General features: G+C 42.1%; 1 protein-coding gene across 2 annotated transcripts; it reads right to left on the reverse strand.

The window, feature by feature from the left end:
* Positions 1-7,582: 7,582 nt before the first annotated feature.
* Positions 7,583-13,738, reverse strand: CBX2 (chromobox 2). Of its 2 annotated transcripts, none has more exons than XM_060252371.1 (5): positions 13,461-13,738; positions 13,321-13,364; positions 12,153-12,218; positions 10,922-10,988; positions 7,583-10,223 (listed from the first exon to the last, which is right to left on the reverse strand). In XM_060252371.1, exons 1-5 carry the CDS (start codon positions 13,530-13,532, stop codon positions 8,868-8,870), a joined length of 1,605 nt encoding a protein of 534 aa, XP_060108354.1. In that variant the 5' UTR covers positions 13,533-13,738; the 3' UTR covers positions 7,583-8,867. The 2 variants fall into 2 exon arrangements, with proteins under 2 accessions (XP_060108354.1, XP_060108353.1); XM_060252370.1 differs by having other exon boundaries at positions 10,919-10,988; positions 13,461-13,737.
* Between the last annotated feature and the right edge of the window lie 9,299 nt (positions 13,739-23,037).

Here is a 23,037-nt window from a genome sequence, read left to right on the forward strand (position 1 = left end):
GTACTGCAACAATGCTAGTCTTACCTGTATCAATGCTTACTGTACTAGAGAGCAAGGTGCTCTAACCTGGACTAGTCTATAGCGGTTTTCAAGAATCAATGTATATATCCTCTTGGAAAAGTCTCTGCATGGTAAAATCATTCTGCCTCTGAACCAAGTTCATGATTGTTTAGCATAGTAATTGCACAGTTTGCTACTCATTTGTTGCCCTGGATCCTTACAGCTTTCTTTCAAGTGGAAATATTTCCCAGCACTCAAACTGCACTTTTGTCACAAAACAACAACAAAAACCCTTTCCTGAGCCAGCAGTTGTCACTACATGGAGCACAGTCCTGCAAGGCATCTGCCGGCTCTGGTAATATAGACACAATTTTGCTGCCTACAACATGATATAAGCTTTACAATTTGAAGAATATTATTTTAGTACATTCCTAATGTTTCCCCAAGAAGCTCAGGGTGGCATACATGGCTCTTCCCTCCCCCATTTTATCCTCACAATTACAATCTTGTGAGGTGTGACTGGCCCAGTACCACTAAATGGGTTTCATGGCAAACTGGGATTTGAACTCAAGTCTCCTCAGACCTAGACCAATACTTTGTCTGCTACACCACATAGGCTTAGTGACCTTGATGAGTACATGGCCATTTAAGTTTTACAAAAAGGAGTACACATGCGATCGTGAGAAGAATTTTTAAATAGAAAGCTTTTTAACTTGCTTGCTGTACTTCCTTTCTCAAGCCAGATCAGAATTCCCATCCCACCTTGTTATTGATTCTCTCCCCCGCCCCCAGCCCCTCCACTGCTTACTCTAAATGCACAAATTACACGCTAGACAGCAAAAATGAATCCTCACACAGCTTGGGACCGGCATACCTAACGATCACCTTCTCCTGTACGAACCTACTCAACCTCTAAGGACATCTTTCTGCTTTAGGTGCCTCTACCTTCTGATATTGGGCAGGTAACCTACTGTAGGTTCCCTACTGTCATTGTCTTCTGCCAATGGGTGATTTTTTTCTTTCATCTGGCATTCCATTGGTGATTCTTCATTCCTGCCATGTTTTAATTACTGTTGTATGTGTATGTAAGGTGCCCATGGCACAGAGTGGTAAGCTGCAGTACAGCAATCCAAGCTCTGCTCATGACCTGAGTTCGGTCCCAGTGGAAGCCGGGTACAGGTAACCAGCTTAAGGTTGACTCACTCTGCCATCCTTCTGAGGTCGGCATAATGAGTACCCAGCTTTCTGGGGGTAAAGCATAGGTTACTGGGCAAGGCAATGGCAAACCACCCCATAAAAAGTCTGCCAAGAAAACATTGTGATGTGATGTCACCCCATGGGTCAGTAATGACTGTGCTTACACAGGGGACTACCTTTACCTTTATGTGATTTATATTTTAGTTTTGTTCTTACAAATCGTTTTATGATTTTTTAAACTATCAGTCAACAAAAGTCCTCATTGGGCAACTAGTATTATTAAAGGATTGGAACGCTTTCCCTATGAAGAAAGGTTAAAACGCTTGGAACTCTTTAGCTTGGCGTTTTGGAACACCAGCCATTTGTGCTTGACTCTGGAGTATTTGTGATTGTATCATTAGGAATTTGTAGTTTAGAAGTCCCTGGAGCACGCATGCGCCTGACGAAGCGAACAGAGAAACAGATACTAACCGGTGTACTGTTGCACTGGTATGTCCCAGTGGGATCTTGGGATTTTTTTGGACTCGTTTCAAACTTCCTTTTGACTTTATTTGGACTTTTTGAAACTATTGAGCCTTTGGAATTGGACATCTTCATTCAAGAAAACAACGAATGGAACTGATGTTCCACATGTAATACTGTGTACTTGTTTGAAGGCATCTTAGTGAGTCAGCATGTGCAATAAATATCAAGTTGTCCTTTAATTTATTGTTTAAGTATATGCAGCAGTTTGTGGATTGTGCCTTTTGGCTTCGAGTGCAATCTTCTGCACACAGCCTCGTTTTTTTGACATCTGCTCTCTGTCTGGTGGCAATGATGTTCTATATTCTTGGTGCTTGGAGGGCAGGGAACAGTGGGAGGGCTTCTAGTATCTTGGCCCCACTAATGGGCACCTGGTTTTTTTGCCCACTGTGTGACGGAGTGTTGGACTGGATGGGCCATTGGCCTGATCTAACATGGCTTCTCTTATGTTCTTATGGGCAAAAAGATGGCATACAAATTTTGTAAGTAATAAATAATCATCGTTTCAAGATTAAAATCAGGGTGTTTTTTTAATCAGTGGGAAGGCCTTCTAGATAACCTCAATTAGCTTACTTTTTGACCCAAGTTGTAGCAATTTATTTAAACCAATGCAGCAGCCCCTCCCTTCTTCTTCGAGATATTAACTCCAATAAGGCTTTCTTACTGTTAGAGCCTGCCAGTATTTATTAAGCTATTACCCATCCAAGTAATGCCCTGATGATTTTTCAGTCTCAAACACAACTGCTTAGTACCCCTCACCTCTGTTCAACAGACACATGAAACTGGGAATTAAGCAGCCAGTGTACGAAGATCACCCCAGTTCTATTACTTGTGCAAGTTAACTGGTAGAATGAACTGCAAAAAATATTGTGACAACAGAAAATAGTATTAAATAAATTAATGGATAAAACCCATCAACAGTTGTGAGCCATCATGAACAAGACAATGTCCACATGGATGATCTTTATGCTCAGGATTTCCCTGGTAGATCGAAGGACTCCCACATTTCCCACCCCCCCCCAGGTACTTCTAACAGATGTGTGAGATATTAAATGCTTTCTGAAACAGGCTATTGGGTTGGCTGTTGTGCTCTGCTCTTATGACCACTGTTCTAATGCTGTAGGATGAAACTGACAGTGTTAAGAACTGGAGTACAGTAGAACAGGCCACACAGTGAAATGAAAATTTAAAAAAATATTTATTGAATACTAAAATCATGAATAGAAAGTTATACAAAAGTTGTCCAGCATACCATCTTCTAGGAGATTTTTTTTCTTTCAAACCTGCAAAATAAATTAAACAGCCTAGAAAGCTTAAGTTTAAGTTAGTGTTAATGGCCCAGAAGCAATAGAAGATAGACATCATACAACTGAAGCAAGCCAGCCAGCCAGCCAGGGTCAAACAAACAAACCCCAAACGCAGCAGTGAACCCACAGCGAGATCAATGGGCAGACATTGCTTTCAGTCTTATTTAATATTCTGGTTGGAAAGGCTGTCCCACTCTAACAAAGAACCTAAGCTTTCCCAGGGTAATAACATCTCCAACTTTTGTTCTCTTAGCATAAAAGCAAAGAAACAGCTCTAGTTAAAGCAATTAGAAAATGTCATACAGGAACTATTTGGCTTTTAAAAAATTAAACACACAGTGATTGACATATATTACAAGAAGCACTGAATCAATTTGCACAAGTTTCCTTCTTGCGAAAGCCATTTCTCTTGCTGAAAACTGAGTACATGGAATATTATTAGTGTATCAGAACAAAACACAAGATAAAGTAAAATCTGGTTTGTGTTTTTTGATACTGTACGTATTTAATTCTAAGGAAGTGGACTGTATTTAGCATTTCTTCCAGTCAACGTAAAAGAGCCACTAAATTATTCCATGACCAAAAAAAACCCCATTTGATATGCAAATACTGCAGCACTATTTAGTTACAAAACACTCCCCCCCTCCAAAAAAACCCTTCAATAACTGAGCAGAGTATCAACAGAACTGTAGCCAGCTGTTTGCTATATAACTAGAATACTCAGACACATAGCAGCAAACAGAAGAAAAATATATAAAGGTAAACTCTGAATACTAATTTTATTAATTGGTAAATATGGTTAGCATCCATTTGAACCATCTGGCCTGAACAGATTTTTAAATTTCAATTGTGAATTCACATACATGGTTAGGCTTCATTTCCTACCCCCTACTTTTAATCTTCCACTCAGTTTTCTACACCAAGCACGAAGCACCAATGTCTTCAGTTGTCAGAAAGTGGTTCACCTTACTGGTTAGTAAGGTATTTTCAAGATTATAGACTTTGGAATTGAAATAGCTGGTTAAGTAGAAAGGCACAGTATTAGAACTTCTAGGGGAAAGAGCATCAGACTTCAGTTTTCCAAGGGAACAGGGAAATATCAAGAAGTCTATAGCTAATAATGCTCACTAAAGAGCATAGCTGAGAATCCCAAACAACTTGTGCAGAAGTCTGAAAAGGGTAGGAGCATCCCTGAATAATGGGAAGCTGCTACACATTAAAATTAAAGGTGGAAAAATAATGTATTTAGAAATTCAACAGCTACACAGAGGCCTGGTCAGAAAGAATATACCAGAGCAAAAATTACATATATTAGTGAAACACCGCAAAGCTCATTTTAACAAGGTACGCACACAAAAAAGGTTAGGGCCCAAGATATTTTATTCATGACTGTGGGGTTTCTGTGTAAAAAAAGCTAGTACTCACTCTTGCATTCTCAGTTGTATGAACAAACCTCTCACCTCTTAACCATCAGCAAATCCCTTTAATTCATTAGAAGCCAGTCCATCAGCACAAGACTTTTCCTTGTGAAAAGATGCTGGCTTCAACAAAGCAGGAGAGTTGCATGTCTCTAATAGACAGCTGTCAGCTCTATTAGCCAAGCAGGCCAATTTAGCATAAGCACTAGCATATTATGAAGCCTCTCCTCTTACTCTGCTTCAGAATCCTGTCTCTTTACAACCTTAATACTCAAAACACAACTGCTGCTAGCAAACACACTGTCCCATCCAAAAGGCACACTGAAGAGTTAAAAGGGATTGAGATTAATAAAGGCCAAATACACAATAAATATCGGATGGACAGCAATGACAATGAGATAGCAGTCATCCAAGTTCCTCAGTTTACCACAAAAGTAAGACTTGCCAAATTTACATCCCCCCCACAAAAAAAGAGCCAATTTTTACTGCCTCTTGGAACTCCCAAGCCTGAACTGAGCCAGAGAGCTTTATCCAGTATCCCAAATGTAGAATTAATTGCCCGAGTTAAACAGGTAGAAAGAAGTATCAACAAAACATTTTCTTTTTAGTACTCAGAGAGAGAAAAGGATTGATCCTTTGCTTAGAAGAAGGAAAAAATCTAGACTACATAACCTCAGAGGATTTGAACCTCAGGCAGAATAACAGTTCACCCAATGTAAACTTTGCAACAGAAATTCATGTCCTCTGAAACAGACATTCTACCCCACGGGGCAAGAGTGTAGCCAGAACTAAAGGGGAGGTTAGACACAGAATATGGACACCTGATTGAAGAACAATGAATGGGAGGGAACACAGATCCTTGTAAAGTATACCTGCATTCAAAATTAAATGTTCTGCTCCATTTGAGTCTTATTTACAAGGATGCCTTTAATAAGCGGACATAACTGTTACATCTGGAGAGCACATAGGAACAAGTGACTTGTCCTTCTAACACACTAGCAAAAGAGCTGTTTGTTGAGGCTGGCCAAGATTCCTTTATGCTATTGTTATGCTGCCAGACGGAGGCATGTCATCAGCAATGTGCTAAGCAGCGCTTGGGTGTGGTGTTGTAACCTGTTCTCTTAACAATGCTGAATCTGTCTTTTCGACTCTTACAAACAGGGGCCAATGCATCAACCAAAACTATCATCCACTTCCACCACCTTACTCCACAATCCTACAGAGCAAAGGGGCCATGAGAAAGCATCACCAGAGTTTTTATCTAAGCTGCTCGTAGATGCTCAGTGCATCATCAGAAACCTGTACCTCAACTGTAAACATAACTACTTAGAAGCAAATCCCATTAGTTTCAATGAAGTTTACTTCTAAGTAAGCAAACTCAGGATCACAGGCTGAGGTGAAAATTTAAGTAGCAAAGATACTCGACTAACACATATGGAAGCAATGTCTTGTCTTTGTATTGCAGTCTTGGTTTTTCTCATCTTTGTTTATTACTGCCACATGAACTCCAAAGGACACATGGACAAAGACAGCAATATCTTATCCTTATGCTCCAGCCTCCCCTTTTCTCATCTTTGTTTATCCCCATGAACTCCAAAGGACACATGAATTGACAATGACAGCAAGAAACCAACAAGCTCAGCTGGATTTCTAACAGGATTCAAAGAGAATGGACCCAGAATCAGCAAGCTGCACTCTTTGGGTAGCATGACATGCACTAAATGTGTTCAGGACAGACAGACCAAACACAATATCTCTTGGCAATCTTGTTTGTGGAAGTTACTCCAGGACAACACATCCTTGACTGCAAAAGCCATGCAACTATACTGAAACTTGGCCATATGTTCCCCACTCATTCAGGTCTGTTCCCAAGCAATGCTGCAGCGTGTAATACAGCGCCATGTACCAATATAAATAAACAAGCCATCTGCAAGAGCTCAAGGAAATCTATTCAACAGCATTATCGCAGAACTCTGGACTCCTGATGCCAGAACCTGCATCACTCCAGTCCTCCACTACTTTTTTGACTGACACTCTACTTTAGAGGAAGTTGTCAGTGTAACCGATATACTACTTTCAGAGCCCACCAATGGATGTTTCAAGATGTTTATGAGGCTGCACAGAGCTGCCCTGTGAGAACACTGCAGTTTGGAAACCCATGCAAGAAGCATACCGGAGTCCTGGTAAGTTAGCAAGAAAGGATCCATCTGGAGTCATATAAAACAGTCAAGACTGACAGAGCTAGACTTTCTGCTCAATGCTAGCCCAAACCTGGAATATAATAGTTGGCCCCAGTGAGACGTGTGAATGAGAAAAATATAAACTCAAACCGAGTCACAACCTAGGTTTCTAACTTTATGCACTGCCACCAAGGTAAAACTGATGTATGCCTTGGTCTTGAGTTTAGTGTAACAATACCTATTACAAAGCAGGAGTCCAGCTGCACCTTTAAGACCAACAAAGTTTTATTCAGAACATAAGCTTTCATGTGTTAGAAGCACACTTCATCAGACCATATGATGGAATGGCAAGCAGTCCTAACTATAAAGTGGGCAGTGAGTACCCAGGATACCTAATGACATAGACCTCAATCTGCTATTCTGACTTATATTGCCTTCGTTGTTGTTTCAGCCCAGCCAACACAAACTGACAATTACCAGACCCCAACTTGAGATTCTTTTAATCTGCTAAAAAACATTTGCATGATTTCGCATACTAACTCACTGCCCATTTTCTCTATATTTAGGACTGCTTGCCATTCCATCATATTGTCTGATGAAATGCGCTTCTAGCACACGAAAGCTTACGTTCTGAATAAAACCTTGTTGGTCTTAAAGGTACAGTTGGACACCTGCTTTGTTCTACTGCTTCAGACCAACACTACCGCCCATCTGGAAATATCTATTACAGTTGCACACTTCAGTAGAGAAGAAAAATAAGTTTCCTATCAGAATATCGGTGTGGAATGTTTTGTGGTTATGTTGGAATGTGTGTGATGAAGTCAGTATGATAGAGATTCCGTTCTCTAAATGATGACAGTCTTCAACTTAGTTTGGTCAGCATACAACAACAGCATTCTGTTTACTAACTTGCACCTCCTAAGTTGGATTCATATCAGACCCACCTCTGCTCCCAAGATTAGGTTACTATCTTTTATTACAAATCAGGCAGCTATAGCAGCTCCACACTAAACAGAAAGAGGGCATGTTTGTATAGCCTCCTCTGTATTAAAACCTCAGGGCAGCTTCACATGCAAAATTTCAACAGGGATACCATTTCAGTGTAAGATATAGCATGCAGCCTACATATAAAGTGTTAGCATGTGTGTAAGGTTTTTGTTTACTTAAATGCATCCTGGGAAGGCACCATGGGTCATAGTTTCCCAGTGCATGGAAAACCCCTGTATGCAGCATTGTTATAAGTGATTGTATACAATTTTAAGCAGAAGTACTTTCCATTTGACATCTCTTAGTTACAGATCTATAACTATAACATGTGTATTCACAACGGTGATAATGGGGAGGAAGGCAGAGAGTGTATGCTGGCACCTGGTAGGTGAAAAAGGTTGCTGTGTCATGGGTGGACTTTGTTCTGGGAGCATTCCAAGACTTTGTTTTTTCAAACAATTTCTTGCATGCTCCAGTACAAGGGTTAACAGATAGCACTGATGCTAAAAGCGGCAAATGATCAATCTGAGACATTGGAAACTGCAAATAGACAGTTTCACTTTATAGCCAATAGCACCTAAAGTTTCTAGGCCCAGCCCCCCAAAGCTGAGGGCAATGTCCTCTTTCCTTTTAGCTTCCAAAGCAAAGCAGACTTGAGGAAATGTAAACAATATTCCCATTTCACACAGTCCTTTTGTAGTCGCCTAAATGTTCAGATTCTTGTTCAAGTTTAGACTGAGTTTCACTGTCCCAAGCTCAACAGGTTCAGATATTATTTAATGGAAGAATTAGTTTTTGTGAATAAAACACTGCAATAGTAGAAGTTTGTCTTTAGAATCCTTCTCTACAAACTTACCAGGTAGATGGAGTTTTTTTGCCATTTCAAACCATAAAGCTAAGAAATCCAAGTACAGTAATACCTGGGCTAGTAAGCCTCCTCTATATTGGCTGATTTCAACTAAAGCCCGTCCTTGTGAAAAAGAATCCTCAGCCCTGCTTTTTTTTCTTTTGGCAGCTGCATAACTAGTTGTCTCCCAAGAAGAACTCTCTAGTCTTCAAGGAGTTTCCACAAATTAGCAGAACCCACAAGCTCTCAGAATCAACAAATGTACATTGTCTCAATGCAGGTTCACCACTTACTAGAACACAGCTTATTAAGGGTAAGCATAGCCAAGTTAAGTCTCCCCTTCTGGCATCCAACGCAACAGTCAGTCAGTGAAAAAGGTGGAAGGAGAAAAACCGGACCCCTACATGTTTCAGTAATGACGAAGATTAAAAAAGCCAACACTGGTTGGGGATTCCTTAACTGTCACTGTGATCAAATTAGCTGTCACATCTGTGACAAAGACATGTTCAATGAGACTGCGAGTGGGCTTCCAATCCTGGCTAGTCTGGATGGAGACAGACATATTCTGGCCTGCTCCAGGGAAAGAAGCAGAATCTCTGTCTGAATCAGAGGTAGTTTCCTCTTCTCCAGTGCTCATTTCTGATGGGGTTGATGTTTTGTGGTTTTCTGCTGCGGTACAGCCCTCCTGTGCACCTGTGGCAGTGCTTTTTGTAGTCAAATCTTTCTCACTGGCAGCTGTTCTTTGTGCTGGCTTCTCACTTTTGTGAGCATCTGCATCTGAATTTGCAGTGTTCAGTCCAATGGTTGGCCCACTGCCTTTGGACGCTGCAGTGCTCATAGCTGTGGTGCTGCCAGCACTTTTGGCCACTGACCCACAAGCATGCCGAGGAAGGATGCTCCCGCCAGTGGAATTTGGTCCGTTTTTCACACTCTGTAGATTTAAAGCTTGGAGACTGAGCTCCTGATTGGAAGCTAGCTGGCTGCTGGGAGAGCTGGCAGGAATCTTGCTACCATTGTGCAAATTCTGAGCACCAGCACCAAACCCTGTTTTCTGTTCCCCAAATGCATTGCCACTAGGTCTTTTGGTCACTTTAGACCCTTGACCAGTTAACTCCAGATCTCCAGCACTTTTCTGGTTTTTCAGTTTTAAATCCAGTCCTGAGCCACTCTTGCAGGACACAGCTGACTTGAGCATCAGTCTTCCCACAGCTGAAGCATCTGTTGAACTCTGGTTCTGTGACATCCTGCTCATATAATGTACAATGGAGCTCTGCCAACTGATACTACAGTTTGGGCTTCCAGGTGAGTTAGCTTTCACAATATTAGAAAGGCTGTCAGCAGAAGATGCTCCAGAACAAAACCCACCAAATGCACCCTGAGCTTCCTTCATGTGGGATTTAAGCATGGCAATGCCAGAACTCTGAGCACTATGCTGTGGTTGTATCTTGCTCATCAGCTTGGGACCTCCTCCCCCCATCTCTTTCCGATCAGTTTTCAGGACTTTCGTTAGGTTGATGGTCCTCTTTGCAGCCTTCTGCTCTGGAGGTATTGGTTTCCGCCCTCGCTTCTTCCTAAGAGCATCCTTGTTGTCAGGCTTGGCAACCAGAATCTGAGCTTTCTTTTGTGGCACTGGGTGACTCTCTCTACTCCGTTGACCTCTCTTGGTATCAATGTCACTTTCATCCTCTTCATCAGAAGAGGAAGATGAAGAGGTGGTTGATGAAGAGGAGCTGCTGGATTTGCTCTTTGGTGGCACCTCAGGTTCCTTTGAAAGCAAAGTTAAATGAAAAGTGAGGCAACTCTAACAGGATCTGATTCTTCAGTAGTAGTGAAGGATTTTGGAAAACAGTTACAATGCAGTCCTAAGCAGAATTACCCACCTCTAAGTCCAATTAAATAAATTTCTGTAATCCTTCATGAGTTTCTGCAAGAAAGGTGGACTATGAAGTAAATAAATCAATAAAGAACTTAGAAGGATATAACTTTAGGATTATACTGTTAGTGATGTAATCCAAAGTAAACTAAAACAGCTCAGTTAACAGAACTGCTTTATAGTACGCCACTAGCTTTCTGCTATTAAAGAGTTAATGAAAGGCTACATTATACTAATTTTGTAACAGGAGTATGTTCTATCTGGACAACCACTTATTCTTCAAATGTCATAAACCACTTCCATGTTCTTTAATAATGAAGTTTCCAGTTGCAGTTATGATTACTTACTTGCTTGCCTGTGAAGAAAAAACTTTACTGCAGCACAAATATTAGCCAAGTATGCCCAAATTAATCGCCTGCAACACATGCAGGTGGACACTACACTATTCTTTTCTCTAACCTACCTGTTTGCTTCAAGAGGGAGTTTACGGTGCAGGAAGTTTATGTACAAACAAACACTTCTCCCTGCTCCCCAAGCCTGCATTATACTTCCACATCCCTCTGCCTCTTAGCAGTCCCTTTACTCACAACATTTTTCCTGGGCCTGCCTCTTGGTCTTTTGCCTTTCTTCCGATTTTGGACCTCTTTTTCATGTTCTCTGAAAACACAAGTCAACAACACAAGAGTCAATCATCTTTGTCCCTCATCAACAGATGCCGTATTTCCACTCTAAACAAAGCATCTGATTAGTCTTCTACCTTTGTTTTTACTGTGTCCTTTGTTATTGTTTCCAACATCTGTAAATTCTTATACCTAAGTTCATCTCTATCAACATCCAGGAAATGCACTGGGCTTGGAGAACTAGACAACTTAAGCTCAGGATTCTATCTTCAGACACCAGATAGTTATCAATTTCAAGAACAATTCTGAGGAAGAATAATGTCTTGCCATTCACTCTCGTCATACCAAGCGCGACTTGTACATCTCTATTATGCCACCATTATCTTTCTTCTAAGAATTAAGACACTAAAAAACATAGCTTTCACAAGGATGATTAAATTCTGTAATAATTTTAATCACTTTACTTTCTGTATTCTGAGCTAGAGCTGCATATAGTATTCTTGAATGCAATCACCTAAACATTTCACAGGGATGCAAGGGCTATGGGAAGATGCCTGGCCAAAGCACAAAAAGCAGGATCAGGCCCTCAACAGAAGACAGGCAGAAAGCTGAACCTTTAAATCTGGTAACTACACACAGATGGGATGGCGGTAGTAGTATTTATAGATGCTACGGCAGCCTTCACTATCTTCTTCCTCTCAATGTGGGAAAGAAATCTGATGGCTATGAGAAACCAGGAGCAAAAATAAGAGTCACCACGGGTGGCAGCCCACTACAAAAAGGTACTATGCAGAGATGAAGGGGCCATGCAGGGACCATGAACACCAAGCTGGGAGAGACAGGAGTTGACTATGCATTAGCAATATTTGAAGGGATTTTTACGTATCGCTTCTTGCTCACTTACTCCTGAGAATACAACTAATGCAAGGCAGAAACTGGCCAAGATAAATTAATTGTAGCTAAAATGTACAGTACCAAATTGGGAAAACTGAGAAAGAATCAGGTGTAAACAACTATCATGCTCTATCATACCTACTACATGCCATTAAAACCCAGCAAGATTAAGAACTAAGGAAAGGTCTGGGGGGGGGGGGGAGAAGAGACAAGGAATATACAATAAGACATTTTGTCTCCATACTTCCAGCTGGCCAACCTAAAGGAATTTCCCATCAGCAATTATAGCTTACTTAAGCTTACTCACTTCTTCTGAAAGGCCAGCAGAAGTCTGGGATCAAGAATGTTCTCTTCAGGTTCCCAGCTGTTGTGCCTGCAAAAAAAGTAACAGGTAACTAACTGCAAGTGTAATTTCGTTAAGTAGTTGGTAAGTTAAACTGCAGTAAGAACTACATAGCTACTACTGTAAATGCCTCATGTTGAGGCCTTGAATACCTCTTTTTTTCAACTGTGTTTCAATGGCTAGCGGTAGTTTCATTTTCTTGATAGATCTTGAACACTACTGCCACAGGTTGTACAGAGCAGTTATAGTAGAAGACTACTAGATTCATTCTTAGAGCAAATTAAAAGAGATTAGGAAAATGGAATTTTAGAACTCTAGACCTTTAAATAGAGAATTTAATGGCCTGTGACAGGGCAGGTTAAATGTGCTTAATGGACTGGGGAAGCCATAAGACTATTTACTTGATAGACACAAAGCTTTGGCTCGATTACTGGTACCTCACAAAATGTGTGTTTGGGGGCCTAAGGTGAGAACTCAATGAAGAAAAGCACAGGCCATTGGTTTGCAAGAGCAGCTGGCAAAAGGAGTAAACAGAGAAGGCTCCCTTTTTAGGCTTACAACCTCCCCATCCCACATCAACTGATCTCAGGTTTCAGAAGGGACTCCACAGACAACAAGGGCAGCGGTTTGCACTTCTGCGCTGAAGCTTCAGCACACACTCTTAGCTACTACTCCCACTATAAAGAGCATAAAAGCAGCCAGGACATGGCTTTCTGCTTAGCAGGAGAAACGCAAACATGCAACACATGAGAAAAAGAGGCAAACTACAAAGGGAAGAGCGAGCTGGGAGAGGGGAGGGGAGGAACACAACAACAAACTACTGCTAAACAAAAGAAAGTCATGCGGATGGAAGCGGTGGCCTCCTTCCCTAACGAAAACCATCAACACAAGCTCGAAAGTAACTTGCAGCATCCCCCAAGTGAGAGACCATTTCGACAAAGCCTCCAGCCCCAAGCGCCTTTTCCCAGCCGCCCTCTCCGTCTTGTTTTCCCAAACTCTACGCTTGCCTGGGCCCAGCATCCCCAAGTCCCAAAGCCACGCCCATGGGCCCCCCCTGCCGCCGCCGCTGCTTTGCTTCTTCAGCCTAACGGCTGGCGGGCGCTCAGCTGCTGGGTTCATTGTCCGGACTCACTTGGAAGACCAGCCTCTCCACTTCACCAAATATTCCAGCTTGCCCTGCAGGGGAAAAAAAAAAAGAAAGAGGCGCGTTAGCGAGAGGCGAGTAGGCTGCCCAGCCAAGGGCAGGCTAGTCCGGGCCGGCTGCCTGCCCACCTTGCGAAGTCGCTTGCTGAGGATGCACTCGGCGGCGAAGACCTGCTCTCCCACGCTGCTCAGCTCCTCCATGGCGCCGGCTAGGTTCCCTCCGCCTTTTCCTCCTCCGCCGCCGCCTCTGACTTGCCTGTAGCGGAGCCAGCGTTGTGCCTACACCAGGCGGGAGGCTCCGGGAGCGCGCGCTGCTCCTAGCCCGCTACCGTGTGCCTTCAGCCAGGAGCAAGCGCGCGCTTCGCCAACCCTTTGCTTTGCTTCTGGCGCACACAATGCAACGCGCGCGCAGCAGACTCCGCCTTCCCACGCCCAGCTCAGGGGCTCCCCAAATTCCCACGGAGCCAATGAGAAATGAGAAGGCGGAGACTGGGAGCGGACTGGGGGTGGGCGGGGGAGAGAGAGAGAGAGAGAGCAGCTGCTATTGTGTATGTTAGTAGACCTCGCTCTGTTCGAGGAAGTTGGGTTAGGAAGGTTATTGAGTTCTGGGGTTTAATCCTTAAGAAAACGCTATGATATTCCTTCTCTGTAGATCCCAAACAATCTCTAATGGAAACTCATTCCTGAATAAGTACCGATATTATTGATTTCATGCGAAGTTGGGCAAAAGTTGAAATTCATTTGTGGTCTGCGGGTTTAAAGGTAATGTTTTCCTTTCAAACATGGGATGAGCGTCGTAGACCTAAACGAAAAGTATTCCACTTAAATTTGGTGCGTGAAGCTTGGAAACATTCCGGGGGGAGGTGCCTGTAAGCATAGGCGTAAACTACGGGGTGGGGGGTCTGAGCCTCCCCGCAGGCTACCAGTGCAGGACTTGGGGGCTCGGGCAATCGTGACAAACTCCTTTAAATGTATGGAAATGTTTTCCAGTCCATTTTAGATTTTTAAGAAGGAGAGATAATAAATATTTTAAAAATATTTATAATTTTTATTAAGGGATAAATTTTCAATTACAGATACAAAAGAGAAAGAAAAAACATCCAAAAACTAAAAAGAAAATCTACAAACAGTAACATCTTATGTAAAAAAGAAAAACTTGACCTAACTTATCAGGGTACATCATGACTCAAAATGAGCACATCTTATAAAATATCAACAGTATAAATGAACCTAATGAGAAGGAGAATCACACCTTACAACATAAGCCACTATCTATATTCATTGTTTCTAGGCAAAAATTTATTTTCACTCAGATCATCTACAACAGGATTCAACACTTCCTCAAATGACTTCTTACCTAAAGGGTAGACCAGCACAACAAAAAATGGATTTTGGACTATTTTATCCATTAACTAAATTTCATATATTTTCCCTTGCCACTTTAATGTTGTTGGACCTCTAGACCTCTCCAGTATGGTTAGGATTGCCAGCTCTGGGTTGGGAAATACATGGAGATTTTTGCTGGTGGAGCCTGGAGAAGGTGGGGTTTGAAGAGGCGAGTTATTGCAGCATGATGCAATAACTAAATGGCCCACTGCTATCATTTTAGAAATGAGCAACTTAGTTTGCTTTGATATACCTTTCCATATATCAGATAGACAAAATTGGATTGATTGTGGAGGGAGAAGGAGAGAGAATGATTTTCAGATGAATGAGGTAATGGATCTTGTGAAGAAATGCATTTTTCTCCTGGGATGTTGTGAGGCAGGAAAACTCCTCCTTTTGTGTTTTTTTTTTCTTCTGGGCTGGAAAGAAGGAAGTCAGTGGTGTAATGATCTTCCGAACTCACCTTCTTACAAATGCTAATTGAGCTAGCAGGACAGACAATGGATAGATAGGTGGATAGATAAACATCCTCCTTCTCTCTCTCTTCTCCAAGCAGGAACCATATCTGTGATGGAGCTATCAAATGCTAGAGTCTTTAGGAAGACAGACCTCTGGAGACAGGAAAAGCTGGGTCAAGGGGGTGGGGAAAGAGATTTGATAGCATTCCTGGCAATAGGAAGAGGAGGTCTCTTGCAGCTGCATCAATCGGAAGACAGACCTCTCACCTGAGATCTGGGTAAGGTGGCCATTTTCTCCAGCCAGCCAGCCTAGAGGGCTGAAGGACGCTTGATATTGTAAAAGGTAATTGTGCTCTGCAGAAGTTTTTGTTTGTATTTTAAGATTCTCTAGATTAATAACTTTTTTTTTTTAAATATCCAGCACATATAAATGTTTGGTGTCTGTTGGAAAAGAATGTGTATCCTTAACCCTTGCTGGTTGCATCCACTTTCAGTGCAGCAACAATCAGACTGTGAGGCCTCTGTTGGACTCAGTATTCTTGCTTGGCTCCAATTTATATTTTGGGGGAAAGTGAGATGGGGGGGGACATGAAGATCAGAGGCTTTTAAAAAATTTGTAATGGATTCAGGTGGGGTACCCGTGTTTGTATGAAGCAGCAGAACAAAGTTTGAATCCAGTGGCACTTTTAAGACCAACCAAGTTTTTATTCTGGGTATAAGCTTTTGCATGCATGCACACGGTTTCATTTAGGTCCAGACGGGTCGCTGTGCTGGACTGAAGCAACAGAACAAGTTTGAGTCCAGTGGCACTTTTAAGACCAACAAAGTTTGATTCAAGGTATAAGCTTTCATGTGTAAGCACACTTTGTCAGATACAAGTGAAGCAGAATTTAGAGTCAAGATGCATAAGCGCTGGGTAATTATAGCTGTAATTGAATGTGAGAAAGATCTGTGAATGGCAGTAAATTAGCATGCAAATACAAGCGTTAACAAGCACATATGGGAATGATGGTTGAGTCCAGTGGTACCTGCAAGTCAAAAAAGTTCCATTATGGGTGCAAGCAAGAACTTGATGTTCACACCCTAAGATTCACTGAAACAGATTTCCTCAAATATTACACATAGGTGGGGGGTAAGTTGCCAGGAAGAGCTAATTTGGGGTCTAAATGTCTAAGTAACTGAGCAGTAAATACAGCTAAGCAGGACTTTTTTGAGCAGGAATGCACAGGAACACAGTTCCAGCTGCCTTTGTGTCAGGGAGTGTGGCCTAATATGCAAATTAGATCCTGCTGGCCTTTTCTACAAAGAAGACCAGTGTGAAACAATGGTGATATTAGGAGTGTGGCCTAATATGCAAATGAGTTCCTGCTGGGGTTTTTTGTAGCTAAGATTGGAATCACACATTAGGTAAGATGTGTAAATTGCAGTAAATTGGTATACAGATAATAAAGCTGTTACCAACGGATGTGAAAACTAAATTTGAGTCCAGTGGCTCCATTTAGAACAATGAAGTCTGATTTCTGGATATCAGTGAGAACTGAGTGACTTAGAAGATGAAGATATTGGATTTATATCCCGCTCTCCACTCCGAAGAGTCTCAGAGCGGCTCACAATCTCCTTTACCTTCCTCCCCCACAACAGACACCCTGTGAGGTGGGTGGAGCTGGAGAGGGCTCTCACAGCAGCTGCCCTTTCAAGGACAACCTCTGCCAGAGCTATGGCTGACCCAAGGCCATTCCAGCAGGTGCAAGTGGAGGAGTGGGGAATCAAACCCGGTTCTCCCAGATAAGAGTCCGCGCACTTAACCACTTCACCAAACTGGCTCTCCTCACCAAACTGACTTAGCATGTATAGTAAGAGAAGAAGCTAATATCGCTGTTAAATCCTGGGGGTTCCATTGTTTTGAGTGTTGTAATAGATTGCAGTTCTGTAATCTGCCATTCTCATCTGTTTCTGAAGTTCCTTTGCAATAAAGCAGCTACTTTGAGGTCCACCACTGAGTGTCTCGGAAGGCTGAATTGTTCTTGCATACGTTGGAAGTACTCCTTCAGGCATAGATGGCAGAAAAAGTCTTCCAGGTCCCAGACACAATGGACACAAATCTGACATCAAGAATCACAAGACTGAGAACCTGTAGGTGAACACTTCAGCCTTCCAGGACACTCAGTGGGTGACCTCAAAGTAGGTAGCTGTTTTATTGCAAACAGATGGGAATGGGAGATTGCTAAATTACAAGTTATAACAACTCTCAAAACAATGAACCTCCCAGGATTTAACAGAGATATTGCCTTCTTATCTCACCACACATGTTAATTCACTCAGTTTTCACTTATACACAGAAATCAGACTTTCATTTCATTTATTCTATTTATATTTTACCCTGCCCCCAAAATGGGCTCAGGGTGGCGTACATCATAAACCAACAAGATAAAACAGCAAAATAGGATCAACAGTTAATAGCAAAAAAACCCCATGCCTCATGTCATTCATATATATATATATATATATATATATATATATATATATATATATATATATATATATATATATATATATATATATATATCCCCAGAAACTCCAATGTCTGAAAAATATCAAAAGACAGCAAGGCACTGAGAAGGGGCTGTAAACACCACTTTCTTGATGTTAAAGGTGCTACTGAACTCAAACATATTTGCACATCTGTTCATTTCTATACACTGAATTATGTGATTTTGTTTAATAATTTGTTTTGAATGTCTGTGTTTTTAAGGTGTAAATGAACAACCAGGTTAGCTTCTTGTGAGGCTTAAATGGAGGAGGGGAAAATGTAAGCTCAAGGGAAGGAAAGTTAAAACAAAGTTAACATATTTCAGGAGAAAAACTGAGAAAGGAATTTTTCCTAAGGCTTATATATTTAGCTTTTGATTGTCTTGAGGGTCATTTGAGGCTTTTCAGTTGTGAGAGGTGCAAGGGGCAGCCATTTACTGTTGTGAACCCAGAGCTATCTGGCTTTCCTGTTGTAGTCCACCATTCCATTGATCTTGTTCTGATTCAAGAAGACAATTTTAAGCTTATAATAAATGAGCATGTTAATAAAAGATAACAGGTTAACATTGTAGTACTGCTGAGGAAGGAGGAAAAAAAATTGCTGACTCATGGGATTCTCAGATCGCTCTTTCTGCCTCCTAATACTGACCTCGTAATTGCTGACTCTGATCTGGGAACATGTGGAGAAGAGCATCTGGCACACAGTCATTGTTTGAGCCTTCTGTTAGCATTCATCTATAGGGTTAGTGTTGGAACATAAGGAGGCAAGCTTATAGAGGATTCAGCATTCCATACTGACCACTGGCACCAAGTGCTAATGAGCACAGACCTACATTCCGAAGTGTGTGCATGCATGTTTTGGCTCTAATGTAGGTTTGGAGGATGGGAAGATAGCAAGATATGGTGGCTTTCTCAGACCAGATTCTTTGTGATGGCTATCGTGGACATTTTTTCATTTATTTATATGTTCTATTTCTAGCCCACCCTTCCCTGCACAGCAAGAAGAAGAAGAAGATGAAGATATTGGATTTATATCCCGCCCTCCGCTCCGAAGAGTCTCAGAGCGGCTCACAATCTCCTTTATCTTCCTCCCCCACAACAGTCACCCTGTGAGGTGGGTGGGGCTGGAGAGGGTTTTCACAGCAGCTGCCCTTTCAAGAGCTATGGCTGACCCAAGGCCATGCTAGCAGGTGCAAGTGGAGGAGTGGGGAATCAAACCCGGTTCTCCCAGATAAGAGTCCGCACACTTAACCACTACACCAAACTGGCTCAGGGCAGGTTACATCACAATGAATACTTAAAAGCTTAACTTTACAATATTAAAGTAAACATTTTTTATCAGAACTGGCACTTAATATAAACCCAATGCATTGCCAGTGATAACAATCAGGAAGGGGCAAATCAGAGGGAACAGAAACTATAGGGAAGAGAGGTTGGTGCTCTTCAGTCCATCGCTATCCCTTGCTATAATGCCTGATGGAGCATCTTTGTCATACAGGCCCTGCAAAATTGTTTCAGATCCCACAGGGCTTGGGTCTTACTAGACAGAGAATTCCACCAGACTGGGACCAGGGAAGAAAAGGAGGAGGGGAATATGTAAGCTCAAGGGGAAGGAAAGTTAAAACAAAGTTAACATATTTCAGGAGAGAAACTGAGAAAGGAAGTTTTCCTAAGGCTTATATATTTAGCTTGTGATTGTCTTGAGGGTCATTTGAGGCTTTTCAGTTGTGAGAGGTACAAGGCTAGCCAGATGTTTTTCGGGTTCACTAGCTGGTTGTCAGCTCAGTGTAATGCTCTTTGAGGGACATACCGGGAGAGGTCCTGCAAATATGCTCATCCCAGACTATTTAGGACTTTGAATGCCAGCACCAGAACCTTAAACCTAATCCAGTACTTAATTTGGAGCCAGTGCAGCTGGTGGAACTGGGTGAATATGTGCTCTCAATGGTGTACCAATGAGGATCCAGGTCGCTGCATTCTGAACCAACTGCACCTTCCAGATCAGCCCTAAGCATAGCCCTGTATACAGCAAATTGCAGTCATAATAATAATAATAATAATAATAATAATAATAATAATAATAATAATAATAATAATAATAATAGATTTTATTTGTATCCCGCCCTCCCCGCCTAGGCGGCTCAGGGCGGCTAACAACATTTTATGCATTTACATTGATAATAAAACTTTAAATTTAACAATTAAATAAAACATATAAAAACCAGTTAATAGAGTTAAAATACATAATTTAAGTTAAATTAAATATATCTGGCAGCAATAAGGATATTCTGGCGCTGGTTCTGCCAGTTTAAATAGTTCCATAGTAATATAGATGGCAGTTCCTTTATTCACAGCAATTCAGCAGTCGGTATCAGTGTACGCTTGTTTAAAAAGGACGGTCTTGCAGGCCCTGCGGAACTGGTCCAGGTTCCGCAGGGCCCGCACTTCCTCCGGAAGCTGGTTCCACAGTGCAGGGGCCGCAGCTGAGAAGGCCCATGCTCTGGTGTTTTGGAGCTTGACCTCTCTCGGCCCAGGGATAGTCATTTTATTTTTTCCAACTGACCTCAGTGCCCTCTGGGGTTCATATGGGGAGAGACGGTCCCTTAGGTAGGCTGGTCCTCGGCCATATAAGGCTTTAAAGGTCAAGATCATCCATCCTAGAGGTGATCATTGCATGGATCACTGTGGCTAGGTTTTTGGCATGACAGGTAGGGAGCCAGTAATCTAGCCTGGTGTAAATGAAAGAATGCCAGCCTAATTACGTTCGTAAACTGTGCCTCCATCAAGGTATCTAGGACCATGTCCAAGCTCCTAATAGCTGGCTTAAGATGATTACATTTCTTAAACTGCTTAAACCTTTCTTTTCTAGCATACTCCCAGTGCATGACCCAGCTACCTGGAAGACCTGTACATTCTTAATTATTGTGGTTTTTTTGTTTCCATTCATATCCTGACTTTCTCCTCAATGGAAACCCATTCTCCTTTCCTCCATTGTATCTTCACAATAATGATGTGAGGTGAGGTGAGGTTGAGAATGTATGACTTGCCTAATGTCACCCAGCAAGTTTACACAAAAAAGTGGGAATCGTAACTTGGCTCTTTCAGATCCTAGTCCTACACTGTAACTACCGCATAACACAACAGAAAGCATGGCCAGCCCTAGACTGTCTAGCACCTTGGCAAGGCTAACATCTGGCGCCCTCCCGCGCCCCCCCGGATAGCGTCACTGAGTCACATGGGGGTGCCCAATTCAGCGCCCCCAGAAGACTGGTGTAACGGGCTCAGACAAGTTAGCCTGGAAGCTGGGAACAGCCTTGCAATGATTGGCTGGGCTGCAGCTATGGAAACGAGAATGTAGCAAATTGAAGGGGCTGGCAGAAGGAAAAAACGCCTCGGAGCTCAGTCTAGAGTTGGAGCTTGAGTACTGAAGAGTGTGAAGACTGGTAAGCTAATCAGTTGTTGTGAAGCTGCTGGAAGGAGCTGAGAACAGCCATTGGGACTGAATTCCTTAAGTTTCAGAGGATATCCAGGCCAGTCTATTATCTTTTATGGATAAGTTGGTGGAATCCGTTATGTTAAATTTAATAAGCACATTGATGAACAAAAATTACTGAGGAAGAATCAGTATGGATTCTGTAAGGGAAGATCTTGTCTCACTAACCTTTCAGAATTCTTTGAGGGGATGAAAAAGCATGTGGACTAGAGTAACCCAATAGATAGATGCTGCTTACCTCGATTTCCAGAAAGCTTTTGATAAAGTTCCTCATCAGAGGCTCCTATGTAAACTCAGCAGTCATGGAATAAGAGAACAAGCCCTCTTGTGCATTAAAAATTGGTTAATTAACAGGAAACAGAGAGTGAGTATAAATGGGCAGTTTTCACAGTGAAAGGTGGTAAGCAGTGGGAGACCGTAGGGCTTGGTACAAGATCGGGTGCTTTTTAACATTCATTAATAATTTGGAGTTGGGAATAAGCAATAAAGTGGCTAAATTTGCAGATGACACAAAATTGTTCAGGGCAGTGAAACTAGGGTGGACTGTGAGGCACTCCAGAGGGATCTGTTGAAGCTGGACAAGTGGGCATCAATGTGGCAAAAGAGATTCAGCATTGGTAAGTGCAAAGTAATGCACATTGGAGCCAAAAATCACATGTTAATGGGATCCAAACTGGCTGTAACTGACAAGGAGAGAGATATTGGAGTCTTGGGGGATAGCTCCCTGAAAATGTCAACTCAGTGTGACTGCAATAAAAAAAAAAAAGGCAAATGCTATGCTGGAGATTATTAGGAAAGGAACTGAAAACAAATCAGCCAGTATCACAATGCCCCTGTATAAAACTATGGTGTGGCCTCTTTTGGCATACTGTGTACAATTCTAGTTACCACACCTCAGAAATATATTATAGCCAGGGTGGGTGCCAGACTTTTTGGCGCCCTAGGAGAGGCTACCTACTTGTGTCTCCCTAACCAATTAAAAAAAACCCCAGAAGAAATGTAACCTGCGCCAATCCAGAGCCCCATACCAGCTGGTACTAGAGGGAAAGGAAGGGAAGAGGGTGGTTAGCACAGCCAGGAAGTGCACCTCAGTGAACCTGTTTTTAGCATATGAAAGCTAACATCCTGATTATCAGGATGTAAGCTTTCATGTGCTAAAAGCATACTTCATCAGACAAAAGGATGAAAGACGAAAGCTTACATCCTGAATAAAACTTTGTTGGTCTTAAAGATGCTACTGGACACCAACATTTGTTCTGTTGCTTCAGAGACCAACACAATACAGCTGCCCACCTGGATCTATCTTCTGGGAGCAAGCAAGCCCCTTTTGATAAAAACTGGATGCAAGAAACTTGCATAGGAACATGACTGCAAGAAGTTTGCAAAGAGAACAATCCTAAGCATTTCTCCTCTGACTCCTAGATCTACTCAATACAGCTTACTCCCAGGAAAGTGCTCTCACCCTGGCCTACAGGGCTTTTCCCTGGTCTTCTCCCCTCCACGCACCCAGCCTTCACACAGGGACTTAACCAGGCAGACTCCCATACCTGGGAGAGGATGTTCTCAAGGTTGGGCGCCTAAAAGGGCATTCAACTCTACTGCAGGGATTGCTCTCTATTCCACTGACAACAGACATCAATACTGTATCAGGGCAAACAAGGGCTTTTTTCCCCCAAGGTGACTCCAGTCCTGTGGAAGCAAAGGCTGTGACATCTCTGTCATCATTTAAGAGAAAGAGCAAGAAATTTTTAAAAGGCTGTTGAGTGATTCAATACATATTTGGTTACTTATTGAAATGTACAATATATGTTTTATTTTTAGGAATGTGGAATGGTATGGT

This window comes from Heteronotia binoei, chromosome 13 (genome assembly GCF_032191835.1).
Source record: "Heteronotia binoei isolate CCM8104 ecotype False Entrance Well chromosome 13, APGP_CSIRO_Hbin_v1, whole genome shotgun sequence".
NCBI classification, from domain to species: Eukaryota; Metazoa; Chordata; class Lepidosauria; order Squamata; family Gekkonidae; genus Heteronotia; species Heteronotia binoei.

Coding starts and splice junctions, on each gene's coding strand:
- CBX2 (XM_060252370.1), bottom strand. CDS start 13,532: ATGGAGGAGCTGAGCAGCGTGGGAGAGCAGGTCTTCGCCGCCGAGTGC. Junction 13,365..13,460: donor TCAGCAAGCGACTTCGCAAG/GTGGGCAGGCAG, acceptor TTTCCCCTGCAG/GGCAAGCTGGAATATTTGGT. Junction 10,989..12,152: donor CTGCTGGCCTTTCAGAAGAA/GTGAGTAAGCTT, acceptor TTGTGTTTTCAG/AGAACATGAAAAAGAGGTCC.